The 22,861-nt window shown below is 41.8% G+C and overlaps 1 protein-coding gene across 1 annotated transcript in view; it reads right to left on the bottom strand.

Moving 5' to 3' along the window:
- The window catches only part of MICAL2 (microtubule associated monooxygenase, calponin and LIM domain containing 2), a gene marked incomplete at both ends in the record, with an annotated part of 108,230 nt that extends 91,765 nt beyond the window's left edge, over positions 1–16,465 (bottom strand). The window contains one exon of the mRNA XM_082000681.1: positions 16,202–16,465. Coding sequence (XP_081856807.1) covers positions 16,202–16,465 — 264 coding nt within the window. The remainder of the gene's footprint in view (positions 1–16,201) is intronic.
- Positions 16,466–22,861: the final 6,396 nt, after the last annotated feature.

Below are 22,861 nucleotides of genomic sequence, written 5' to 3'. Positions count from 1 at the left end.
AGTCTTCTGTGACCTGCCTGAAGAATCAGTATCAAGTTGGATGCGTATCCTGTTTTACTACCAGGACTATGTTAGTTCAAGATAGCAATATTGAGAGAAGGCATTTTTCTCAGTGAAAACCTCTAGTATGAAGGGCTGATCTTCTGCTTGCAAATGAATGTAAATACTTCCTGTCAAGTGAGAAGCTTCATTAAATTTAATGCATTCCCCAAGAACAGCACCCACATTACAACAAGACAGGAACAGGCATAAGTACAGCAAGAATAAATAAGGATGGAGAAAACACACTTACGCATTCATGTGGCAGATTAAAGCACGTGATTTTAAAATGCTTATAAATGCTTAAAATATTGAGCACACATCCTCTAGAGGAGGAAACGCACAGAGGGAGACGGGACACGGACTCCAATGGGGCTGTTCCCTGCCCCTCACAGCAGCCCAGCGCTGCGCCCACGAGCCCCCCAGCCAAGGGGAGAAGAGCTGGGAGCCGCAAACGCCCTGCACGCGGCCGGACGGGGCTTGCGCTGCACGGGCACGCCTGCGCTCCATCACCTCAGCAGCAGCAGGACCGAGTAAGGTGACGTACATCAAGTTTCCCACACCAAACTCTAGCTACACGGTAACAGGCAGTACTGAAAAGACTGCCCATAAACACTGGCTCCTACAAGCAGCGGTCAGCACGACTACTCTTCATGGGAATTTTATGTCAGCTGAATCCACCTACTCTTCTTGCAAGCAGCCTGAATATGAACAGCGTTAATTACCAATATGAGACAATGAAAATTTTACACTTACGATAAGTTATTGTAAGTAAATGGACATGCTGGTTTGAGTTAAACTTCTGCAAGAGCATTTTTAGAACACCAGTAAAAAAATTCCCCATTGAAGAGGACTAATGCAAGTTTACAGGCCAGTAACGGTTGCATAGTGACAAACTTAGGACTATTTCAGTTTAAAATTATACACGTTAAATAAAGCATGGAAATTTTTGTACTTCAAAATAACACACTAATAAGCTCATGCATATTTTATAAAAGTTGTCTACTTAAGTTAATGAGTAAATACTATATTTCTAGAGTAAAGTACTGTACTTTTCCCTGCAAGATAATTATTTGTTTCTGTATAAATCTTGTCCCACACTATAACCAAGCACAGTACTCATTGCATTATTTATCCTCAGACTGAAATAGAATAGAAACATCATGAATTTTTTTTTCATGGTACAATTAAAAGATATCAGAAAGTTTCACCTGAAATAATATAAACATACACAGCATTTCATATGTCTCATAAGTTTGCTTCTACTCAAAGGTCAATCTGACTGTAAGAGATGCTACTTTCTCTCTATCAGTATGCTTAAGAATGGCAGTGCCTCGAAAATCTCCAGAAACTGTTTCTACACTGAATAAGGGCACTTAGCACTGAGCTAAACGGCACCACAAGTTACCTCTCGGAAAGCAGAATGCCTTTAGTGCTCAGCAGCGGTTTTTGATATGAGTTCCTGCATATAATTCACCATATATATGACTTACAAAATAGAAGGGGAGGAAAGGGAGAGAGGGATGTGAAGTAGGGGCCTCTTGCAACCCCGCCTGTCCCCCACTGTTAAATCAGCAGCCTGTGAATCCAGGCACTTACATCCCATGCTGGCAAAAGCATACGCAGTTTAACAGCTGAGAATTTGCAGAACGCCTCCCTTGGTTTTCACACAGTAAAGCAAGCTTACAGAAACAACTGAGGTTTTGAGAGAAAGAAGGGACAGAGCAAGAATACTAGCACTACGTGTAAAAACAACAAAATAACACTCCACAATGACCTAGTCACAAAAATCTCATCCACTTTAATAATTGAAAGGCGGCATCTACTCATTGGCCTTGACAAGTGTAAAAAAGTTAGTTTGTGGCTTTTACATGCTCAGTCACAGAACCTGCCAGTTGGTAGTAGCATGTGGGTGGGGGATGCAACCATGCAGCACTTCTTTGCACAGTTAAGGATAGACAAATCCCCTTGTAGCTCAATGCATTACCCTGTTACCATCCAACTCTAAATCCTTCACTCTCCTCTCCTGCCCAAGGTACCCAATCATTAAAATTAGTCCTGGAAGACAAAAGCGTGTTCAATTACGATCGACTCCCCATATGTTCTTCATATGAAGACAGAAGCTACAATTGCTCCAGGAATTCAAGATTTTCCTCATTTCTGCGTTTCACTTGTTTTGGAGGTGAAAAAGAAGATATTAATTTTAGACTCGAGCCCAACAGCAACCGCATAGACACAGGGACACCCTTCGTTGTCCTAAGGCACGCTAAGTCAGAAGCTCCACTTCTACTCTTCAGTGGAAACGCACACATATACTACTGAAAAAAGAAAAAACCAGTGAAAGCCATCCATCTAAATTATTTAACTTCCTTTAGCTTATATGCAACATTTACGCAAACCCCCAGTTGGAAACCAAAGCCTATGGGAATGGGTCACGCTGCCAGAAACAAGCACCAAGGGCCGGCTTTCCCCGGGTGCTGCGGGTGCCCCAGCGGCTCTGGCAGGAGGCTCTGCCAGCGCCCAGCCTGCAGGACGCGGAGGGACGGAACGCTTTGCCTTCCCACGGCAAACCCTCTTCTGTCGTTTGCTCTGGGCCTCAGGTGTGCTCATTCCCACGGCCACCGGATCTGGGACTTCACACCGGCCCTGGCCTTTGTGCGATGCCCAAAGCGACGGGATGCACCAAGGATTAATTTGACTGACTCCACAGGATTACATCCTACGCGGATTTGGGCAAATGTTTATTCATGATAAAGCTAAACGCGATGCAACACGAGATAAGCACGAAATGTAATGAAACAACACATTTTCTGGATCAGCGATGACTGTTTCCCTGGAAAGGCTCCAAAGAGAAACAGCTGCATAAGCAGCTAAGGCAGACGGCTACCAGAAGCTCCAGCGGGAAGCTCTCCCCACCACAATGCTTTTCACTTCATCCCCTTTACTAAATATGAAAATGCTTCTGGCAAAAATAGGACTGCTCGGTAGGACACTCCTGACTTACTGACTTGCAGTTCATCTCACATTTGTAGTCTCAGATTTTATCACATAAATTCATTGACAGCCCCTGGATGCAACAGCGTACTCAAACCTACCCTGAATCCACTAAATAATCCGCAGCATTTTTAAGGGTTTGAAACATTGTAATTGAAGCCACTGAAAAATAACTTCTATTTGCCACTTCAAGACAACCTTAAAAATGTGGAAAGCTAAAGCTTTATTAAAAAAATACTAGGAAGAAAAAAGGTTAAGCTCACAATAGGCATGACGCATTTTGACAGCTTAAGATGCAAGTCTAACCTTGCTACAGCCCTGGCCTACCAAGGCACTTCAATATCTGGTTGCTCCCCTAAACTCAACCCTATTCAGGTACTTGCTGCCTCTCCAGACATGGACCCCTTCCCCCCCGTACAAAGTGCCTGTCATCTCCTTTTCTACAAACCAGCCCGGCCGCTGGCCCCAACGCAGGATGCGCAAGAGCTCGGTTACCGGACGCGCCGGAGCTACGCAAGTGCAGCACGTTTGGCATGAACACGCTCTGCACTGCAGGAGATGCTTGTGCGCCTTGCCCGACTTGAACGCTGCCGTACCTATACAACTGGTTTTACTAAAAAGCAACAGAACATCACCTTGTCAAGAAGGGTGATGATAACTGTAGGTAAATATGACAGTTATTTCAAAGGCGTCCATTCGACTACATAATTCTTGTTTTAGGTCAGCGCTGTCTCCCTTCTATAGACCTCTTTTCTTCATTGTTAGAAAGAGGCCACATACCAAAACATATACCCAAAATTTCTGTGGTTAACAGATCTATACCATGTATAAATATTAAAAGAAAAAAATGAATTCTTACATCAAAGGCGGGGGGTGTATAGGAGCTAATTAAACTCATCCTACAAAAATTAAGTAATTTTTAAAACATAGTATAATAGAATAAAATATATGCTTTATTGAGCTCCTTAGAAATTAGTAAGGTTAAAAACGTTTCGTTTGACAAAAATAACTCAGTTAAATATATTTTAATAAGAGATCCTAACTCTCCAAAGCATTACATGAGCACTACTTAAATGCACGACAGATAGTGCCAAAAATCTACCTTAAAATATTTTTAAGACTAGTTGAATCTTGCTGAACAGACATTTTTGGAAAGTGAACACCACATAAATACCACTGTTGGGGAAGTTCAAAGCCAGCTGGGAACAGCGAGGCTCCCGCACCCCTAATTGCCACCAGCCGCAGCAATAACACCCTGTCCCGCTGCAGGAAGCGCAACATGACGAGTCCATTGCTGCTTTCCATCCCCCCGGTATCTTACCCTTCGTACCCCCAGCTGGGCACCTCAGAAATCAGCAGCTTTGTCATCACTGGTCAAAAGCACCCATATCAGCAACTGGCAAAAACAGAGACATTGCTATTTTTCTTCTTAAAAGACTATTGTGGATTTGAGGCTACCTAATCCAGGCCAATTTTGGAGAGAGCTATTTCCCCAACACGGCCCAGTTGCTGCACTCGCAGCTGGACGTGGCACAATCCAGGGATCAGAGGATCTATCTTTATTGCCCTCCTGTTTTATCGGGTCAAAATGCCAGAAGTGAAACATTAGTACATTTATTGCATTCATTTGGCTCATCTTTATTGGGATTTTTTTTTCTTTTTGGAAGATAAGCTTCTGCATGGAAAAAAACACGTGCCTTCATTTTTCCTGGATGAATTTGGACACACTTGTCCATTCATCCTCCTTGTCTCTCACATATATGTACTAATATTAGATTTGCATATAAAAGCCTTTCCATAGTTTGAAATTAAAGCAACGGTATGAAAGACATCGGAAACTTGTAGTCTGCTACACAACACATTAAAGAAAGGCTGTATACATTCAGTGTGCTAGAAGGTCAAGAGTTCCCTCATTTATGCACCAAAGGCATCAGGATTTTGTTATTTGGAGCTTTCCCAAAGAGCGCTCTCAGGCAGCATCAGTCATATTTAAATATGTTGACTTGATCTCAGAGCTTTTACAACAATTTATAAAAGTCAATTTTTAAAAACTGCAATTCATAGACATAATACAGAAAAGTAGCTCTAGAAAATTTCAGTTCCCCTGCACCACAGCTACCTGAAGAAAACCTGCACATCATCTGACAAGAAATGTTATACTATTTTAAACAAACAAGTTATCTACCAGAAATGAGGCAAGTGCTTTAATCCAAAGATCTCCTCAAATAAAGCACAAAATAAACCCTCTAACATCCTTTGGAATTAAAAGCGTATTTGCTGTTTTCTTACCTGCCTTTCACTGTAATCAAAACAAGGGAAAAAAACCACACCCAAACCCCAGAAGAGATTGCTTTCTTTTCTTTGGCCCAGTTGCTTAAACAATCAAAGTGAAAACTAAATAAACCTTGCAGAAAGAATGTTACCTGACTATCCTAGTCATGAATATGGTTGGCAGCATTTAAGTACCTTGCCTTTTTTTTTTTGTAGGCTTATACCTGTCATACTGAGATAATGCTTTAAGGCTATCCTTAAAAACTTAGCAAAAAAACCCCAAATCAAAACCACAAAACAATTCATCCAGAAAGTAGAGAACTGGTGAACAGACATGAAGAAACAAAGGCACCAAGAGCCTCACCTCCAAGCACAGCAGAGACTAAGCAGAGACCAAGCCTCGAGCCCGAGGAGCCTTGCGAGTAGTGACACCCGTGAGATTGCCATTGCAATTAATCTTCCACATGGTTTCAGGGTCAGGGGCTGACAAGACAGTAGAAGACTTGTCTACAGACCCAGAGAAAGGGATTTCTCACTGCTTTATGGCATCCAAAGCATGCAGGCAAGTTGGTCAACAACCATGGCTTTGCTACAGGAAGAAGTTATAGTATATTGGGGGTTTTGTTTTTAAAAAAAAAAAAAACCACACACTATTGCTACAGCCTGGTCTCCAACCAGCACCTCTTAGCAATATGGCATCCAACAGCGTCAACAAGCAAGATGGACTTGAACAGTTCAAACAACTAGACGTAGAAAATGTATCTTCAGCATAACATTTTTTAGGAAGGTTTCTGATAGCAGAGAACATTAACAGCACTTACACAGAACCAACAAACCAGGCTGCTGGCAGCATATAGCGCAGCAAAAATTAGACTTCAGCTCCTCTAGTTCTTATTTCCAAAACCTTTTTGGCTGAAAACAAAAAAGGTACGCAACAGCCCTTATTACTGAAGGAAAGAGTCTTGAAAGATAGAAGTAAATATAAAAAAAGTGAAAAAATATGAAACAGAACATGCTTCAGAGAGAGCAGCAGAGAGTTGAACGCATAAAATTTGGCAGCAAGTTGCACATCACAAGGTGTAATAGTCTCCTTTACACCAACATCCGACACAACAGAAGGCAGATAAACATACATGGAAGATCAGTGTTTATTTACATGGCCACCTATTAATGACTCTGTTTTCACATTCCAGCCAGGGTGAAGTTCAGATGGAGGCACCTGCCTGAACAACACCGGCTGCGCTTGTTTTGCCACTACCAGTGCTGTACCTGGGCTGACAGGTAGCGAACGTCCTGCCCCGGATGCCTACAGCCAAGCAGGAGACGAGCAAGTCAGCCCAGCCCTTGCAGACCTGGTCACAACAGCCCTCACCCATCAGAAAAGGCTTCCTACCTTATGCAATTATTTCCTACCTTGCTAAAACACAACCAAACAAGAGAAAAAGGAGGGAAAAAAAGATGAGAGAAATGCCTTTGCCTTCCACTGAGGGCTTGCTGATCAGCATAACTTGTTAGTAATGATCTGGGTGTGTAGTCCTTGGCAGGAAGCTCACTACCATCCCTTGTAATGTTTTCTAATCTCAGTTGCAAGTTACCCTGGGGCAGTTGTTTTATCTGAACTGTAAATCCAGCGAGGATGGCAGAGCGTACAGGCAGGATGGGGAGGTGGACACTAGCCAGAGAGGAGTGACTGCTGTTGCACAGGTCCTTTTAAAGCTGCTCGTGTAACTCATTCAAATGGGCAGTGGAAGTAAGCAACGCAAGATTCAAAGTGTGGCATAACCACATAATTCCTTCTAGGTTAGCATCTTACTCAAATGAACAAATGCAGAGAGTGATGCAAGACAAGCAAGGCAATATCTCTTCGTTGCTTTCTTAAGCAGAAACAGGCATGACCTTGGGAAACACAGGCTGTTCTTCAGGGCTGAAATAGAAGCAGCAAATGTCCAAGGCAAAATGCAAACTTTGAAAAACTAATCAGAATTTGATCTAGCAGTATTAGCCAGACTATTAGAGAGAGAGGGTGTAATGAGTAACAGTTCTGGTTGTGCTCCAAGTAATTATGCAGTGTTCCTCTTTGGATCAGGTGAAGGTATTTAAGCCTCTCCTACAGGTCACATTCTCTAAAGCTCAGACCATTCTTGCTGCTCTACTCTGGACTTGCTCTCATTTATCTGCCTCTCACCTATAAACACCTACTTCAAACAGAGCAAAATATTTTATCTGGGTTTTCACCTGCACCGACGAGAAGGGAAGGAAACCACCCCAATCCCTGACACACTGTAGGTATCCTCAGACTGCCTCCCAGAATCAGCTCTCCTTAGGTCAGCACTAAACCCTATGGACTCAGGCTTGATATGTGGTCTGTTATAAGCACCAGATGATTTTCTGCAGCATATTCCAAATTTTCTCTGGGTGTTGCACTCCATTAGAAGCGTCATAATTTTCTAGCAGCTTTTAGAAATTTTATCCTCTTGATCTCAGACCATTTCTTCAACTTTAAGATTTTAAAAAATTTTAATCCTGCACTTCAAAGCACTTGCAGCTCATTCCAGTTTGGTTACATCTGCACCTCCTCAACCCAGCCCCCAAATTTTTAATAAGCATGACAAGTAACAGTCTGCAACAGGAATCACTGAAGTCCCACTTAATGCATTTCCCCAGTCATTATTGCCATTATCGTTTCGTCCCTCAAGCCTCACCTCCCAGTATAACAGGCCCATAGCTCATATATATTTCTAATTTAAAGCTTCTGTAAATATGAAGTATAGCTCTTGTGTTAGCCGAAATGATGTAATGCTTGTCCTCCTCTCCACCATCACCCAGGACCTAGAACGAAACCAAGGCCCATTTGGGTACCTGCCAGACTCTCCCAGGTCAGGAAGAGTTGAAGCAAAACGTGCCCAGCCGCCAGGACAACAGCTCTCAGTTGCAAAGGCTTTTTCACCACAGAAATAGGTGGTTGTCCCCCCTGCCAGGTTTGTTTCAAAATACAGCTTCAACTCACCCAAACATTCCTGACCTGCGGAAAAGGTTAAAAGACTGAAGAATTGGAAAACTATAATAATGTCACATTATGGTGTAAACTCAGCTTATTTTTCAATAAGCACTTTTCATCAGATACATAGCCTTAAGACACGAATATCCTGGAGACCTGAAATGGCAAACACATGTCTACAGTAGTTTGCAGAAATCAGGCTGTTTGCAGACAGAAAGAGGTTTTGTGTGTAAATATAGACACGTTAAGGAACAGGAGAATTGAGGACTGACACAAAATAATCCACCTTTAAACACTGTAGCAAAGAAAGTAAGGCAAGTTAACCCAGTTTCAAGGGCATTAAAGGGGAATTTCTACTTGGTCATGACAACAGATCTCAGTTAAACTTTTTTTTCCACCACAGCTCCATCACTGTTAAGGCTTTCCAGAGAGAAAATACAAATAGAAATTCTGTTATTTGTTTAAGACAATCGGCTTCTACTAAAATATTTTAGATTTTCACTTCTTATACAGCATCTCTTCAAACTGTGGTATTTTATCTTCTACTGGAAGCGTGTTAAAAGTGATCTGCACAAATGCCTAAACCAGAAAATAATGTAGAATTCGATTTATCAGCAGAAAAGAGAGCAATCAGAACCCCAAAACCCCGGTTCTCAGGACAGACATGGGAACCTCGGGAAGGACCTGAACTGTAGGAGACAGGAAATTGCCTTATTGTCTGAAATCTGGTTTTTAGCAGCCAAGCGTTTAATCACTTCTTGGTAGAAAAAGTTATGTATTTCCTCACTTATCAGTACACAAACATTACCAGAGTGAAGCTGGAAACGTAGCTAAAAACAAACCCGCAACCACCACATCTGGCACCGTCGGGGCCAGGAGAAAGGCCCGACCCGAGCAGAGCACGGGGGCCACGCAGGAGCGCGCCGGGGGCCGCGCAGGAGCGCGCCTCGCCCCACGCCCACCGCCCTGCCCGCTGGACGGACTCACGGCCCCAGCGCTTCACCCGGCCAGAGCCCACAGCACTGCAAAGCCGCAGTTCCGGGAACACGCCCCGCCGCAACCTTTTGTTTCGTTCGACCTTCATTAAGCCGCTGGTGGCGACAATAGCAGTGTTCTGTGTGAAAGCCACTGGCCCTGGCTCCCTGCGGGGATCCTCACAAAACATCTAGGAAACCGGGTCAGGGTGGGACAGTTCCCTTCTGTCGTCTACTTGCAAAGCCATTAAGCAAGGGACAGAGAAACAGCACAGTGCTGTTAAAGGTACAGATGTAAAGCTACTGTTATCTTGCAAGCCAAAAATTTTAAAATTCCCAAATGCCTGAAAAAGCCTTATTTAGACTGTCTGATTATGTTACTTTGGCCAGGCTTCATTGCTTTTCGTGACTGATAAATCTGAAAAATAGTGTGTTTGTGGAAATGTCTGTAGGATAATAAAAATAAAGTGATTTCATTACCAAATCACATGCCAAGCATTTGCCTTTGCTGACGTAATTTGGCCCAATCTCAGTTTAAAACACTGCTCAGAGTCAAACACTTTGTTTTGTTTTCAAAGAACCCTGTCTGCTGTGTGTCCTGTCATCATCCAAGCTTCTCCCCATCCCTCTGTAAAAATTTTTAGGGAAATGAATGCATAGACAATGTTCAACACCTCTGGTTTCACTGCCTGTTCATAGGTGATTTGCTGCTTCTCCCCAGTCTCAAACAAATCTTGCTTACCACTCATTCCCATTAGTCCTGTATCTTCTACTACTTTGAAATAACTCTGTAAAAATTACTTATTAAAATTCTTAAAAACAAATTTACAATGGAAATCCACAGCAAGGCTTTAGGTGTCCTATCCTAGAAGACAAAAATCAAAGCATAGATACCAAAACAGCTCGTCTTTCAAGTGTACCAAACACACCTAGGTGCCACTTCAAAAGTCAGTGGAATGTGTGGTCCTTAATACCCCCAAGACCTCAATAGGTTCTGGATTCCGCTATCCAAACACCGTGTGTCTGGATTAAATAGAAAGAGGCAGCTGAATGTCTTCTTGTGAGAAGTCACAATCTCTCATTCACTAAACTTCCTACAAATACAGTAGTCAACTTCTAGTTTCAAGTTTTACGACCTTCACAGGAATGCATTTTTTTATAATAAAGAGAATTAGCAATGCTATCTAATAAATCTAAGATAAGTTTGGTGTGTTCATTATAAACCCTGATTATCAGGTTTGGAAATCTCCCCATTTCAATTATTATTTTGTAGAGATTAGTATGTCCAGCAAAAGTGATGTGCCATCTGGATATTTGCTCTTTGCAGAATAAACAGGTTAAATTTTTCATTATAATGGGGGAATTTGAGTTGGAGCACAACTAACATTCCCTTCTTTCATCTTACAATTCAATCACTCTCTTCCAAAAAGATATTTGTCTCAAGGGACATCATCAATTACGACACTTGAACATACAAACTCACTGGCTTCTGTACCAGTATGCACAGCCCAGGACAAAACTGGCTGAAAATCTGAGTTGCCTCTGAAGGATCAACAAATGCCAGCACTTCAGGAGGAAGTTCAGCCACAATACCAGCAGGTTCATACATGCTGAATGATTCGCTTAATTAAGAGACAAGTATTTGTTTAGCACTACGGAGGAAGGTGGAGAGAGGGGAGAGGAAGACATCTAGAAGCCAACCTGCCTCATTTCCTATGAGGGGCAAGACTGCAGAGTAGAATGTTTGTAAACAACTGAGGGCTGGTAGGAAGCCAATTTCTACCTAATAACAAGGAGAGAGACCTGGTATCCACCCCTTATCCCACTGATTACCCTACGGCTACATAACATGGCAGCACCCAGAGCATCCGGGAGTACCTCTCCCTTTCTCAACTCTGCAGGAAGAGCACCAGGCGAAGCAGGTTTTATTAACTCCCAAAGCATTCATTTGCCTTGGAAATGGATGCGATATGAAAAGGAGCAGAAAGGGTTTGGCAGATAAAGACTGTCCCGTGCTGTCACTCGCAGGTACGCCAGCGTGGTTAGCAGAGGGAGATGAGGTTCAGAGCCGGTGCTGACTCAGTCACAAAACCTCCATCTCCACTTCTGACCCAGGGCTCCTCCTCAGCTGACTCACAGCCTGGCCCCCGACTCCCCTCCGCCCCCGTCCCCCCTCAAGCCACATGCTCTCTGTAATGCTGCCTCAGCTAAAGCATCACCGCTCCAGAGGAGCCCGTGGAGCCCTTCCTACAGCAGGGACACCAATGCCACCGAGTTCAGGCTAGACTGACACCATATGACACCATGAAGAGGGCCACTGTTTTTACATAAGCCCTGGAAACATGGTCATAAATAATTTTAGAGTCATTCTCTTGCAGTAAGTTTCCCAACAGGAGGTTTTTTTGGAAGGGAACCTAATCTATTACAAAACAAGCTTTGAGAGGCCAAGTCCAGGAACAAGGAAAACTAGAGAGGCCAAAGACCAAGTTCAGGATAATTTAATTTGTTTTTCAGGAATTTATATGATTCTATATACACATATACCTACAAATGCACATATGTATTTATATACGCAGCACACTCAACTTCTTAGCTCAATTGTATTTACTTGCTTTATGCTAACGTTGTCCAGTTAGGCCTCAAAACCACAGCTCAGATGGTATAAGTCCTCTGCCCAGGAACCATGCCCAGCGTGGGCTCTACAATAGAGACAATGCTCAGAAGACCAAAGCCGTGCACAGGAATTCACCATTGCCTTCTCTCCAATGCATAACACCATCATCCCAAATTCAGTGTATCGAGAGAGGAATACTAGCTACCAAGGGAGCTTTAATTACACGTTAACACTTTAAACAAATTTTCCTTAGTTCTCCTCAAGTATAAGCATGTGTTTTGAAAAACCAGCACACGCATTTGAAGGGGAAGACAACATCACATTTGCCTGCTTTAGAGAATCAACACCTCCCTTCAGAGTAAGTCTGGGATGTTTTCATGTGCAGCAACCTCTGCTCTCCTCAAGCATGAATCTACAGTCATGGGAGAGCCAGACTTTCAGGTGCACAGCATGAGCTAGGTCCTACCCTCTGATACATATACATACATATCTCAAATATGCTTCATCAGTGGAAGCCTCGTTTATATGTGCATGCACATATTTCTATCATTTACACAGGTAAACTGCCAGTAAATCAAGTGCAAGTAAAGAATCTACTCCATACGGAGAGGTTCAACGAAATGTTTAGAGAACACTCACGTATGTCTTAAAAAGGCCACTGAATACACTCTGCAGCTAGCTGGATGAATTCTTGTTTGTCATTGTATTACATTTTGCATGTTCAGGAATTTAGAGAGACAGTCAAACTGCTAGCATGGTGAACAACTTATGTTCAATCTTTAATCTTCTCCAATTTTCTAGCTATGCTTCATTCCATGAAGAACCAAATAATCATTACAGATTCCAAGCATGCTACTCCACACTGATTAGTGAAAGATGAAAATGAGAAAGAAACTTTGCCAGGATAAATTTGTGCTCTTTTTCTAGACATTTGCAAAAACCACAGGTATAATTTCTAGAGTTTTGCCTACTTAGGACAGCCTTCTGTATCTCTAATACTGGTGAACTGTGCAAATGCCAGCTCCAGAAATAGCAATTCTGAACAGTACTCATTCTCATTTTACAAATTAGTGATGGAAGAAAGTCTGTGTTTCATAGAATTTAACACAGGTACGGGTGGACCCCTACAGTTTCAAAAAAGTTCATTTTTTGCCCCACTTCTGTGCATGTCTTTCTACAGCACTTTGGTTTTATTTTGGGGTGGGGGTTTTTTCCTTCTACAACAAATTAAAGGGAAAATAATGTCCACAGTAAGGCAATTCTGAAATAGCAGTGGGTTTGAACCATTTGTTCAACCGGTTTTATTCACCCAGCTTAAAATCCTATCATTGTAGAAACTTTGAAAGCCATATTTGGCAATGTTCTTCAAGAGCAGTTAAGACACAGGACTATTGTTATTTAGTTGGAGCGGAGCGTTCTGTATGTATAAAACTTGTATATATTGTAATGAGTAACTTAAGTGTGGCTGAAGAGTTTAAGCACACACACACACAAAAAAAAATCAACAAGCATAACATTCAGATCTTAAATACTGTGCAAAAAATGAACAGTTTTCAGGTGAGGCAGCAGATTCTCAGTTAGTTAAAAAAAACAAACAAAACCAGACCTAAGTAGTTTGATTGTGTTTCACCTCCTTTATCTCCTCCAAAGATTGGGGAGATTGCAAGAAGCCAGACAGATTGCAAAGCCTTATCTAAGAACTGTGAGCTGCAGACACAGATCCAGAGCTCACAGCCACAACCTCATATAAAAGCCTTCAAGTTTGTTTTTTTTTTTTTAAATTATGCCTACTAGCAACCTTGGCTCTGTGTACAGAACTTCAGTTGCAAAAATCCACTTGGCTTATTTTGTGATCCTGCTTTAACAAGTAAGATTTTTACTCTGGACTGATCTACCTCAGCCAGTCCAGTCCCCAGGCAGTACCACAGAGGTGAGCGCTGGGCACCGCTGTCAGAATTTAGCCTGCTAACTCCTGCGTGCCTGCTTCAGTACTGAAGCGGTAGCCGGCGTAACATGCAAGACAGACAGAAACTTAAAATCACCCGTTTCGCCAAAGGAAAATCATGGCATGTATATTGTAAGCTAATCTCTCTGCAATGGCATTTTGGTTGGACTGCCAGCATTTCTGAGAATTCCTTATCTGTAAGTGGGGCTGTCAGAGTACACCACTGCAGCCATCAGGGAGCCCGCAGCCTTCTTGCAACACGTCTCCTCTCATGTCGAATAGATAGGCTTTCACAGCAGACTGATTCACGTGTAAGGAATGTTTGGGAGAGATCCCCACAGAGCCCACAGACTGCGGTTACTGCTTTCATTTGCAGCAATCTGAAGATTCATGTTTCTCTCGTTAAATCAGTGATGACACAGTGAAGTGCAGGTCTGGGCATGGTCCAGGTTCATAATGAACATCTACAAGTACTTCGCAGGATATCTATACACATATTGTTCATATACAGACATTCTATAGTCATTTGCAATTTGATCATATGTGCATCATAGATATGTCCATTAATTTCTGCAAATACTTACACCATGCCACTAAAAATAAATCTTTAATCTCAAAGAGCAGTAATACCATACTTTCAGCACTGCTGAAGGTGTTGATTAGCCTCCTGCTTGGCAACCTTGTAAAGCATTACATGGGCTATATTTTATGTACCAACTTATTTCCATGAGTCTTCTCACCATATATAAAAATTAATCACTTTGCTTAAGAACTTTGCAGAACCACACCTTGGCTTTGTAATGTCACACTTGAGAGAGGAGGACTTCATTTTTGTATTTCACATGGGTCTTAAACCAGCTTTTTTTGTGTTGCAAATACTTCCCCAAACTAAACCATGGAAATTTGGACCTGGAGCTGTATGTGTAGGCGAGGTGTAAGTGGAATATATCCTATAATTTGTTAATCATCAGACACTCTCTCATTCCTTCCCTTTCCTGTCCGTTTTCATCACAAAGATGCTCAATGACATATGTTCAAGGCCTTTTCAAAAGAACAAAAGGGAGGAAGGAAACAGGTCAAAAAGGGAAAAAGGAAAGGAGGAAAACAGAGGCTGTCAGGAAAACAGTGCAACTAGCTGTAATGGCACTCTTCATTTTAAAACAAAAACCGAAGTAAGGACATTTATTACCTTAGAGAAAGTTAATCATCTTTGGGAGCTTATTAAAAATGAACAAATAAAAACGGAGGCCTCTATGTGCTGAAGGTAACATGCATCCTTCTCCCTGGTGCTTTTGAGAAGTTTCAATGCAATGACGCAAACAAGAAGAAAGATTTTCAACACTGCCTGTCTACCGAGTCCATAAAATAACACTTCAGTGACCATTTTAATAAAAAAGTCCTCCACAGTTTGGTGTCTAGTTACATTCCAGTGTGCTCTTCCTCTCTGTTCTACCTCTAGAGTCATGTCACTTAAAACTTACCCTTCTTGGGGCAACTTTTAGCCATCGCTTGGCACTAAATAAGCAAAATGCTCCAAAACAAAGCTATTAAATGCATTCTGTGATAGCTAGATGAAACAAGTGGCATGAACTAGAGTGTTTTGTACAGTTTTGTCGACAAATGTTCAATGGTTCTCGCTATCAAAATATGGTATTGCATGCTCTGCTGAAAAGAAGGTGATTTCCTGTTGTTTCCACAACCAAGCAGACCATCCCCTTCAGTAACTACCACGTAGCAATCATTCACATTCTGCTTGCAACAAAGCAGTTACAGGAAAGTATTTAAATCCATAAATAGTGCAGGATTTTCTTTTGCTGTTGTTTAGCAACTAAAATCAATGCTAGGTGACAGAGGCAGACCCCCAGACCTCCAAGCAGCACTTTCCAGAGAACAAATGAAACTTATTTGGCCAGCCCTGGGCTCTTAGAGCATGCACCAAGCAGCAAACTGAGGAGCCTGCTGAATATGCTATTATTTGCACCTTGCAAAACCCTGTTTAATAAAGCAAATAGTTCTTGTGAGCCTGGAATGAATGAAGCTTACTGCCTCATGAGTTTACATCTTACATCTGATTGACACCAATTCCTAAAGAGGGCAGAAAACCTTTCTGCCACGACTGAAGCAGACTGTAGAGCAAGGTCCTTTTAAGATCACTCTTACATGCTGTGTTTCCACAAAACTTGCAGAACAAAAATACATGAAAATCTGTCAAAATCAGTTGATATCAGACATAGTTTCAAAAAAGTATATTAAAGGGAGGCTTACATGAATGGACACATTGCATGGGATGGTAAAAACCTCGCTTCTGCAGAAAAACAAGTTTAAAAGATTCTAAGTTATGAAATCCAAAACTGAACTCCACTTACCTTAGTGTTCATACAAGATTTTCCACGTTTGTACTCTTTGTGACTTGCTCTTTTATCAAGCTTGTTCCACAAAGCTTTAGCCTTCCACGTGGTCACTCTTGACTTCAGTTTGGTGTAAAAGTTTCTATTGTCCAAAGGATCTAATTCAAGTTGGCGAGTGAGAATATTAAAGGCCTGAATGGTACCTTTGCATGTTGATGCTTGTACAAAGTTCTCAAATATCTGGCCAGCTTGACTGTATTTTTCATCATCGTTTTCCCCCATGTTCTCAGAGAAGTGTTTAAAAAAGATTAAGCTGGAGCTCTCGTTCTGGGGTACAGGTGATCAACACTACCAAGTACTTCCAAGCATGTTATTCCTAGAAAAGATAAACACAGGCCATGTTAAAGCAGGTTCTGCCTAACATAATTAAACCCTCAAACTGCATACCCAACATAAAAACACAGCATATGGCAACTGGACAACCAGGTTCAAAAAGTTAGTAGTGGTATCCAAGTGTTTCAAACATAACAGACTTGTACTGTCATGACATGTACTTCACAAAGACTGTTATAAAAACCTTATAAACTCAAGCCTACAGCTTCAAAAAGAACAAGCTTCACTGAAGCCTGAGGATTTCTTTAATTTTTGTTCAGTGTTAAGTGCTAGATAACAGATAAAGAGCGAACAAATGTCCAGATGCTTTTCCTAAGCAGAATTTACATCACAGCAAATACATCTCCAGTAATGTTTTGGTGGTAAGAATTCTTCTAAACTTGCAGCCAAAAGTCAACACTGAGGAAATTTTCTCCTGTTGCACAAGCTATGGCCAAGAGCACAGCTTAGCCAGAGCAATTTAAAACTGGCATAATCACTTGCATATGCACAAAACAGTCTAAGCAGAAACATTATCAGAAGTTACACCAGAACTGAAGAAACAAGAAACAATGAGGGTGGTGAAACACTGGCACAGGCTGCCCAGAGAGGTGGGAGATGCCCCATCCCTGGAAACATTCAGGGTCAGGCTGGACGGGGCTCTGAGCAATCTGCTCTAGTTGAAGATGTCCCTGCTCACTGCAGGGCAATTGGGCTAGATGGCCTTTAAAGGTCCCTTCCAACTTCAATGATTCTATGAAAACAAGTAATCAGAGAGCTCCCCTTTTTCTAACTCTCTTGCCAAAATGAGAAAGGGTTTGGTGCTCTAGCGCATAGAAAGGAATTTTATCTCCATGTCTCCACATGTTAAATGCTAAAGTTATGTGTTTGGAGTCTTACCTTGTCATGTGCTGATGATAAAGTAATGATGTTTGGCCCACTAAGCCCCATTGGCTTTTCCTAGTAACACAATCACTGTCAAACTGTGCCTGATATTCCAGATAAATACCCTTACATTCTGTAAGAGCAAGGCTATTCTAAATTAACATAAGTTTGAAAGAACTAAAATTGTGGCACTCCCTTATCCTCCTTTAACCTTGCCCTCAATCTCTAATGGGGAGTGTCCTAGAGTCAGGCAACGTCCACAGAAAATATCCAAGTGGCTTTCACATTTTCCAAGAAAATTGTTACAAGTTATATATAAATTTGTCCTCAGAAGAGGGTCTACACCTGGACTCAAGTCCAGAGATTCAAGTCATATATTCTTTTCCTTGCTATTAAAGAATTATCTGCCAGTCCAAGAAACCAAAAACTAAATCAATGCTTGCCTAACCTCCCACATAATTAGTTATTTTACTTGGAACATCATCTGTTGGCTGATAGTTTTAGAATAAATTGTTAGAAAGGCCTTTGAAGTTACGCTTTTTAATTTAACACTGTTCACAAACTATTCATTTTCTGCTTGCATTTCCTTCAAAGAAGGAAAGAGAAAACATAACCAGTGTATTTAAGTAAAGAAGAGACCTGCCGTGTCTATCTTACAATCCTCTAATACAGAAAAATATTATGCAACTTATTAAAGAGATCCCATGGGGAGATATAAGGAAGCATTTGGAATACTTACATTCCCTGGCTGCGCCTAAAATAAATAACCTTTGTGTGCACATCATCAGTATGTTGTTGGTTTGTGGGTAAAATAAATTGGTGATGTTGAGAGTTTGTACATTTTCTTAGACCAAATGTCATGATTAAATAGTTGGTGCCAAGAATAAGTCAGGGAATTTTTGTTTTCCCCTCTGAATACTTCATTTATAGTATGCTCCATGCCCTTTTCTGAAGGGCTTTGTGGCTTTGTGAGGTAAAAGCACAAACATTTTATTTGCCCTGACTTCCAGAAGGTCTAATTTTTTCAAGAAACCGAGTGCCATGAACTCCCATTGACTCAAAAGAAGTTCAGGACATCCAGCACCTTTCTAGGTCCAAGTCCCCACTGCTTAACAAGCAAACCCCTCCAACAACTGCATGCTGGCAGGAAGGAGCCCGGCCACCTTGGCTACCCCGGTGCGGGTGCGAGGGGGGCCCAACATTACCCTCACCAGCCCCGGCTTTGAGAAGGCAGAGCAACACAGCAGTTTTTGGGTCAATCCAAAACCGGCTAATAGATCCAGAAGTTCCTAGGGGAAGGGGAAAAGTAGGGGACTGCCATGCAGAGAAGCTGATGCATGTCTGGGCTTAAGCTTTATACACGAGTGCTATTGCAAGGGGAAGGCAACACAGGGCAACTAAAGACAGCAACAGCACAGACCAAGATGCTACACTGCAGCTTAAACAGCTTGATATACAGGCACCCCAGGATTTGAGACCCATTGAAAAAAAGAGAATTAAAATCAAGGATAACACACTTGCTTTACCTGACTTCCACACCTGCCTGAGATTTTTTTGGTCATACAAAAGCCAAAGTTTGTTGGGTTTGGGGTTTTGTTCCCCCCCCCCCCCCCAAAAAAAAATTATGAATCACTTCTTGGGGAATGGGGACAAGTCAGTGAAATGTTCCACTTTGGACATTTCAGCTAAGGGAGTGGCAGCCAGATTAGGTTTTCTTAATCACTATAAACTCACATCACGACTGCCTCAGCGCTACCAAAGACTTTGACCAATTTAACAGCTATAAAACAGTACTTCCTCTCCATGGTTTTCATTAGCTCACCACAAGACTGTTATCATGTTCAAAAAATACAAATATCTTCAAAAGTTAATTCTGGTGTAATTGATAAGCGAGTCTGCTCGCAGATAAATTAAAGAGCAGTGTTTAATTTATTATCTTTAATTTAATTTATCTTTTCTGCTCAGAGGGGAGATTTTTATAGCCTCAGCTGTTTCCATCCAGCAAGGACGGAGAGGGGCGGGGAGAGAAAAGCTAAAAGAGTAAATCCGTATCTGAACCAACCAAAGAAAAGCAGCATGTGCCGGGGCTGATAACAGCAAGGAGACCACAGAAGAGATGGTCAGCAGGAGCCACTGCAGGCAAAGGGAAGGAGAGGAAAACATTTTTAGCATGACGCAAACCAGTGGAAATAGGCGCTGCGCACACACACGCAGCGGGCCTGGGCTTCCTCTGCCTTTCCACGTGGGAAGAGAGCGGCTGGGGAGGACAGCCAGGACACCTTCCCCTGCCTGAGGGCTTCCCTCCTCTGCCACTGCAAAGCCCGGACTGAGGCTATTCTTTCTGGGCACAAAATCTCCTCCTCATGAGCTTCCAAAACACTCCCGTCCTGTCCATACTGAAGAACTGTGGAGTGGCATCTCAGCAGAGACATTTGCTCACCAGCAAAGCATTTCTCCTTGCTGTGTCAGAGGTCATGTTCTCCAAAAAAGCCACATTTTGTGGTCAGAAAGGCAGGATGAGACAGGAGACTCTGGTTACTAGGGTTTCTGGCTTGCTGGAAACACCACTTTTTTTTTGGCATGAATATTGTGTTGACAGATGACAGAGAGGAAGATAGTGCTCTAAGTATATGCAGCTCATGGAAAAGTTTACGTTTCTGAGGAGTCACCAATATTTCACTGCAGTATTGTACATAACACACTAGAAACAATGCAATAAGGACAATAAGTTGAATGGAGTAATTCTCAACTATAATTAACAAGTGTCAACTTCTGTAACTGCCTCAAAGACTTAAGAAGCAATGCATAAACTGCTTACCTGCAGTTAAAAACCCCCACAGTGTTTGGGGAAATACTTGAGTTTAGAGATTATTCACCCTTTTTCTTCCTTCATCATATAGATCACTAGGGATGAAATACAGATCCAAAAGTCTCATCAAGGTTAGTATTGATGCTGAAACTGCAAACTATGCCTTTCAAAGTGACCACTGAACTTCCTCTGGAACCACAATCCAGAAATATAATGAAGTTTATTTGAAACTTCACTGAAGTGCTACAGAGCCAAACAAAAATTTGAGCCACAGAAAGGAAGAGAATTAGAGAAAAGGAAATAGACTGGACAAACAGTTCTTTTAAGTCAGAACTGAAGCATCCATGGGTTAAAGTCACAGCTAAGAACTGTCATTTTGGGTCCCATGCATGATATATTAAGCACATGCAAGAATTTGGCCTTCCTCATGGCTTCTTGTGGTATTACAGGAGTCTCCCGAGGGCTCCCAGACACGAAGTGCAGACACCGGGAAGAACGGCTGCATTTTGACGATCCCTTCTACTGTAATAAATTAGCCCAATCTCCTTTCTGCCTCTAGTTGGGGGCAAACAGGAATGCCAAATGAGAAAATCCAAGTACTATTCTTACCTACGCAAGGAGAAAGTGAGGATCTTATTACAACTTAAAGGAAAGCAATAGAAAAGGGAGCAAGAGAAAGCAGAAATTAAAGCAATGGTGCATGTACAAATGTATATATATAGGAAAGCAAACGCCTCCAGTCTTGGCTGATATTTCCTGCCAGTAAACAAGCTCTGTTACTGCAGATTATTTTGAGAATAGTGAAAAAATGCCTCCACTGTCAGGGTAATTCCAGTAATTATCACTAGTTAAATGGATATATGGAGCTGGTTCACGTCTGCACATGAAGGCTTTCAGTATAATAGAGCAAGCAGTAAAGTTGACATATACAAGTCATTAAATGAAAATAACTTTTTGAAAGCAGTACCATGTGAATTGCTTGTCAGTGTTCTGAGGTAGTGTACTCAAAAATTAAAAACATTTTTTTGTCTTAGTTGTCCCACTGGAGAGAGAACAACCCTAATTTTAATTCAAACTTGCAGCCCTTAAGTCCTTCCTTAGTCCCTTAATACTCTGTTTCTAATATTTGAGAACATGTTCCTCAGGGAGTAAATTCCTCACATTTCAATACCACTAATCCCAATTCCATTTTCAATACAGCCCTAATTCTGCCATGTTTACCGAGAATAAATTCTTTTATCAAGACTTCAGTTTGGCATGCAGGATACAATACATCTATTGTTTGCTTAAGGTTAGAAACATCAACAGAAACAAAAGACTGGATTCTACAGCATCTGTAGTAATCTTTTACTTCGGCCCTTCCTCATCATCAGTAGAAACTAACAGTATTTCTTCTGTCTCTTTCCTGACATAACTGCCTAAAATCTCAATACCATTCCAATAAGTGAAATCTGCAAGTGAGACTGGCTGCGTTACAGGACCCTCTAGGTTTTCCAACTTAATTTCTACTCACATTAGACACTTGGTTTTCATGGTGACCATTTTAAACAGTAATATTTCTATCTGGAGGAAACATAGCTTTTTGGTGGTTTCTTTACATGTTTTCCTAGAACTGACATAAAAGGAAAAAAATTTTAAATGTGATTCTGGTAACAACTGAAGCTCTCCCCCTTGCTTTGCTTATAAAACTAGTTAAAAAAACACAAAAGTGCATTTGCCCAAAATACTTTTCTATTTGTCACCAATAGAAGACAACATGTTTTTTAAGATGCACAATCCTAACTGAAACATCAACAAACTGAAATTGCTTCTGAACAAAGCCTCGCAAACAGCCTCTCTTCATAAACAGCCAGATTACTTTTCTGTATTTTTATAAAAAGCTGACTTCCACAGAACTCCTGCAAAATAACTTCTCAGGCCAAGTATGGAATTCAAAACAGTTCCTACTGAGACACTCTGTGCCTATGAACTTACAAGGTTACCATACACACGATCAGCTTGTTTTGCCAAAGTTATACGAGACATTTCAAACATAAGCCTTCCAGCAAGTGCTGCTGTGCCGATTTAACCTGCTACATCTGGAATCATCCCACAATAAAGTATAGCTGCAAGCATGTGCACAAGTACACGAACACCATGCAGTGAGTATTTTAGATATGTTCACAGGAAGCATAAAAAAAGACCCATCTGTAGGATTTTATCTGCCACACAGACCAAGCCACATTCCACACATTTTAAAGTTGAAAGCTTTAAAAATAGTCCAGTTTGTTTCTTGATGTTACTGGTCTGAGTAACAGTTTTACTGCAGGAATACGCTAAGACACTGACAAGTAAAATGAAGTCAAGCCACATCAGCCAGCAGCCTGCACATGTCTCCATTGGTGCAAACGTACAGTGTCAGCATGAGCAGAGCGCGGGATGCAGCCAGAGGGTCCACATGCGGCGTTCCAAAGGTGGAAGCTCAAACATCTGCCCATGCCACGCTCGCTTTGCCACACGGCCACTCTTGCAACCTGGGTTTCCGCTAACTAACACAGAACAGAAAACTGGCAGTCGCGGGGCTCACGCCGTTCTGCCGCTCGCACAGGAAGTCCTGGCCCTTGGGCATCACC

This window comes from Phaethon aethereus (genome assembly GCF_964289735.1).
Source record: "Phaethon aethereus genome assembly, chromosome: 5".
In the NCBI taxonomy this organism is placed as follows: domain Eukaryota; kingdom Metazoa; phylum Chordata; class Aves; order Phaethontiformes; family Phaethontidae; genus Phaethon; species Phaethon aethereus.
Note: the sequence above shows the minus strand (reverse complement) of the source record. Positions and strands in the feature narration are given on the sequence as shown.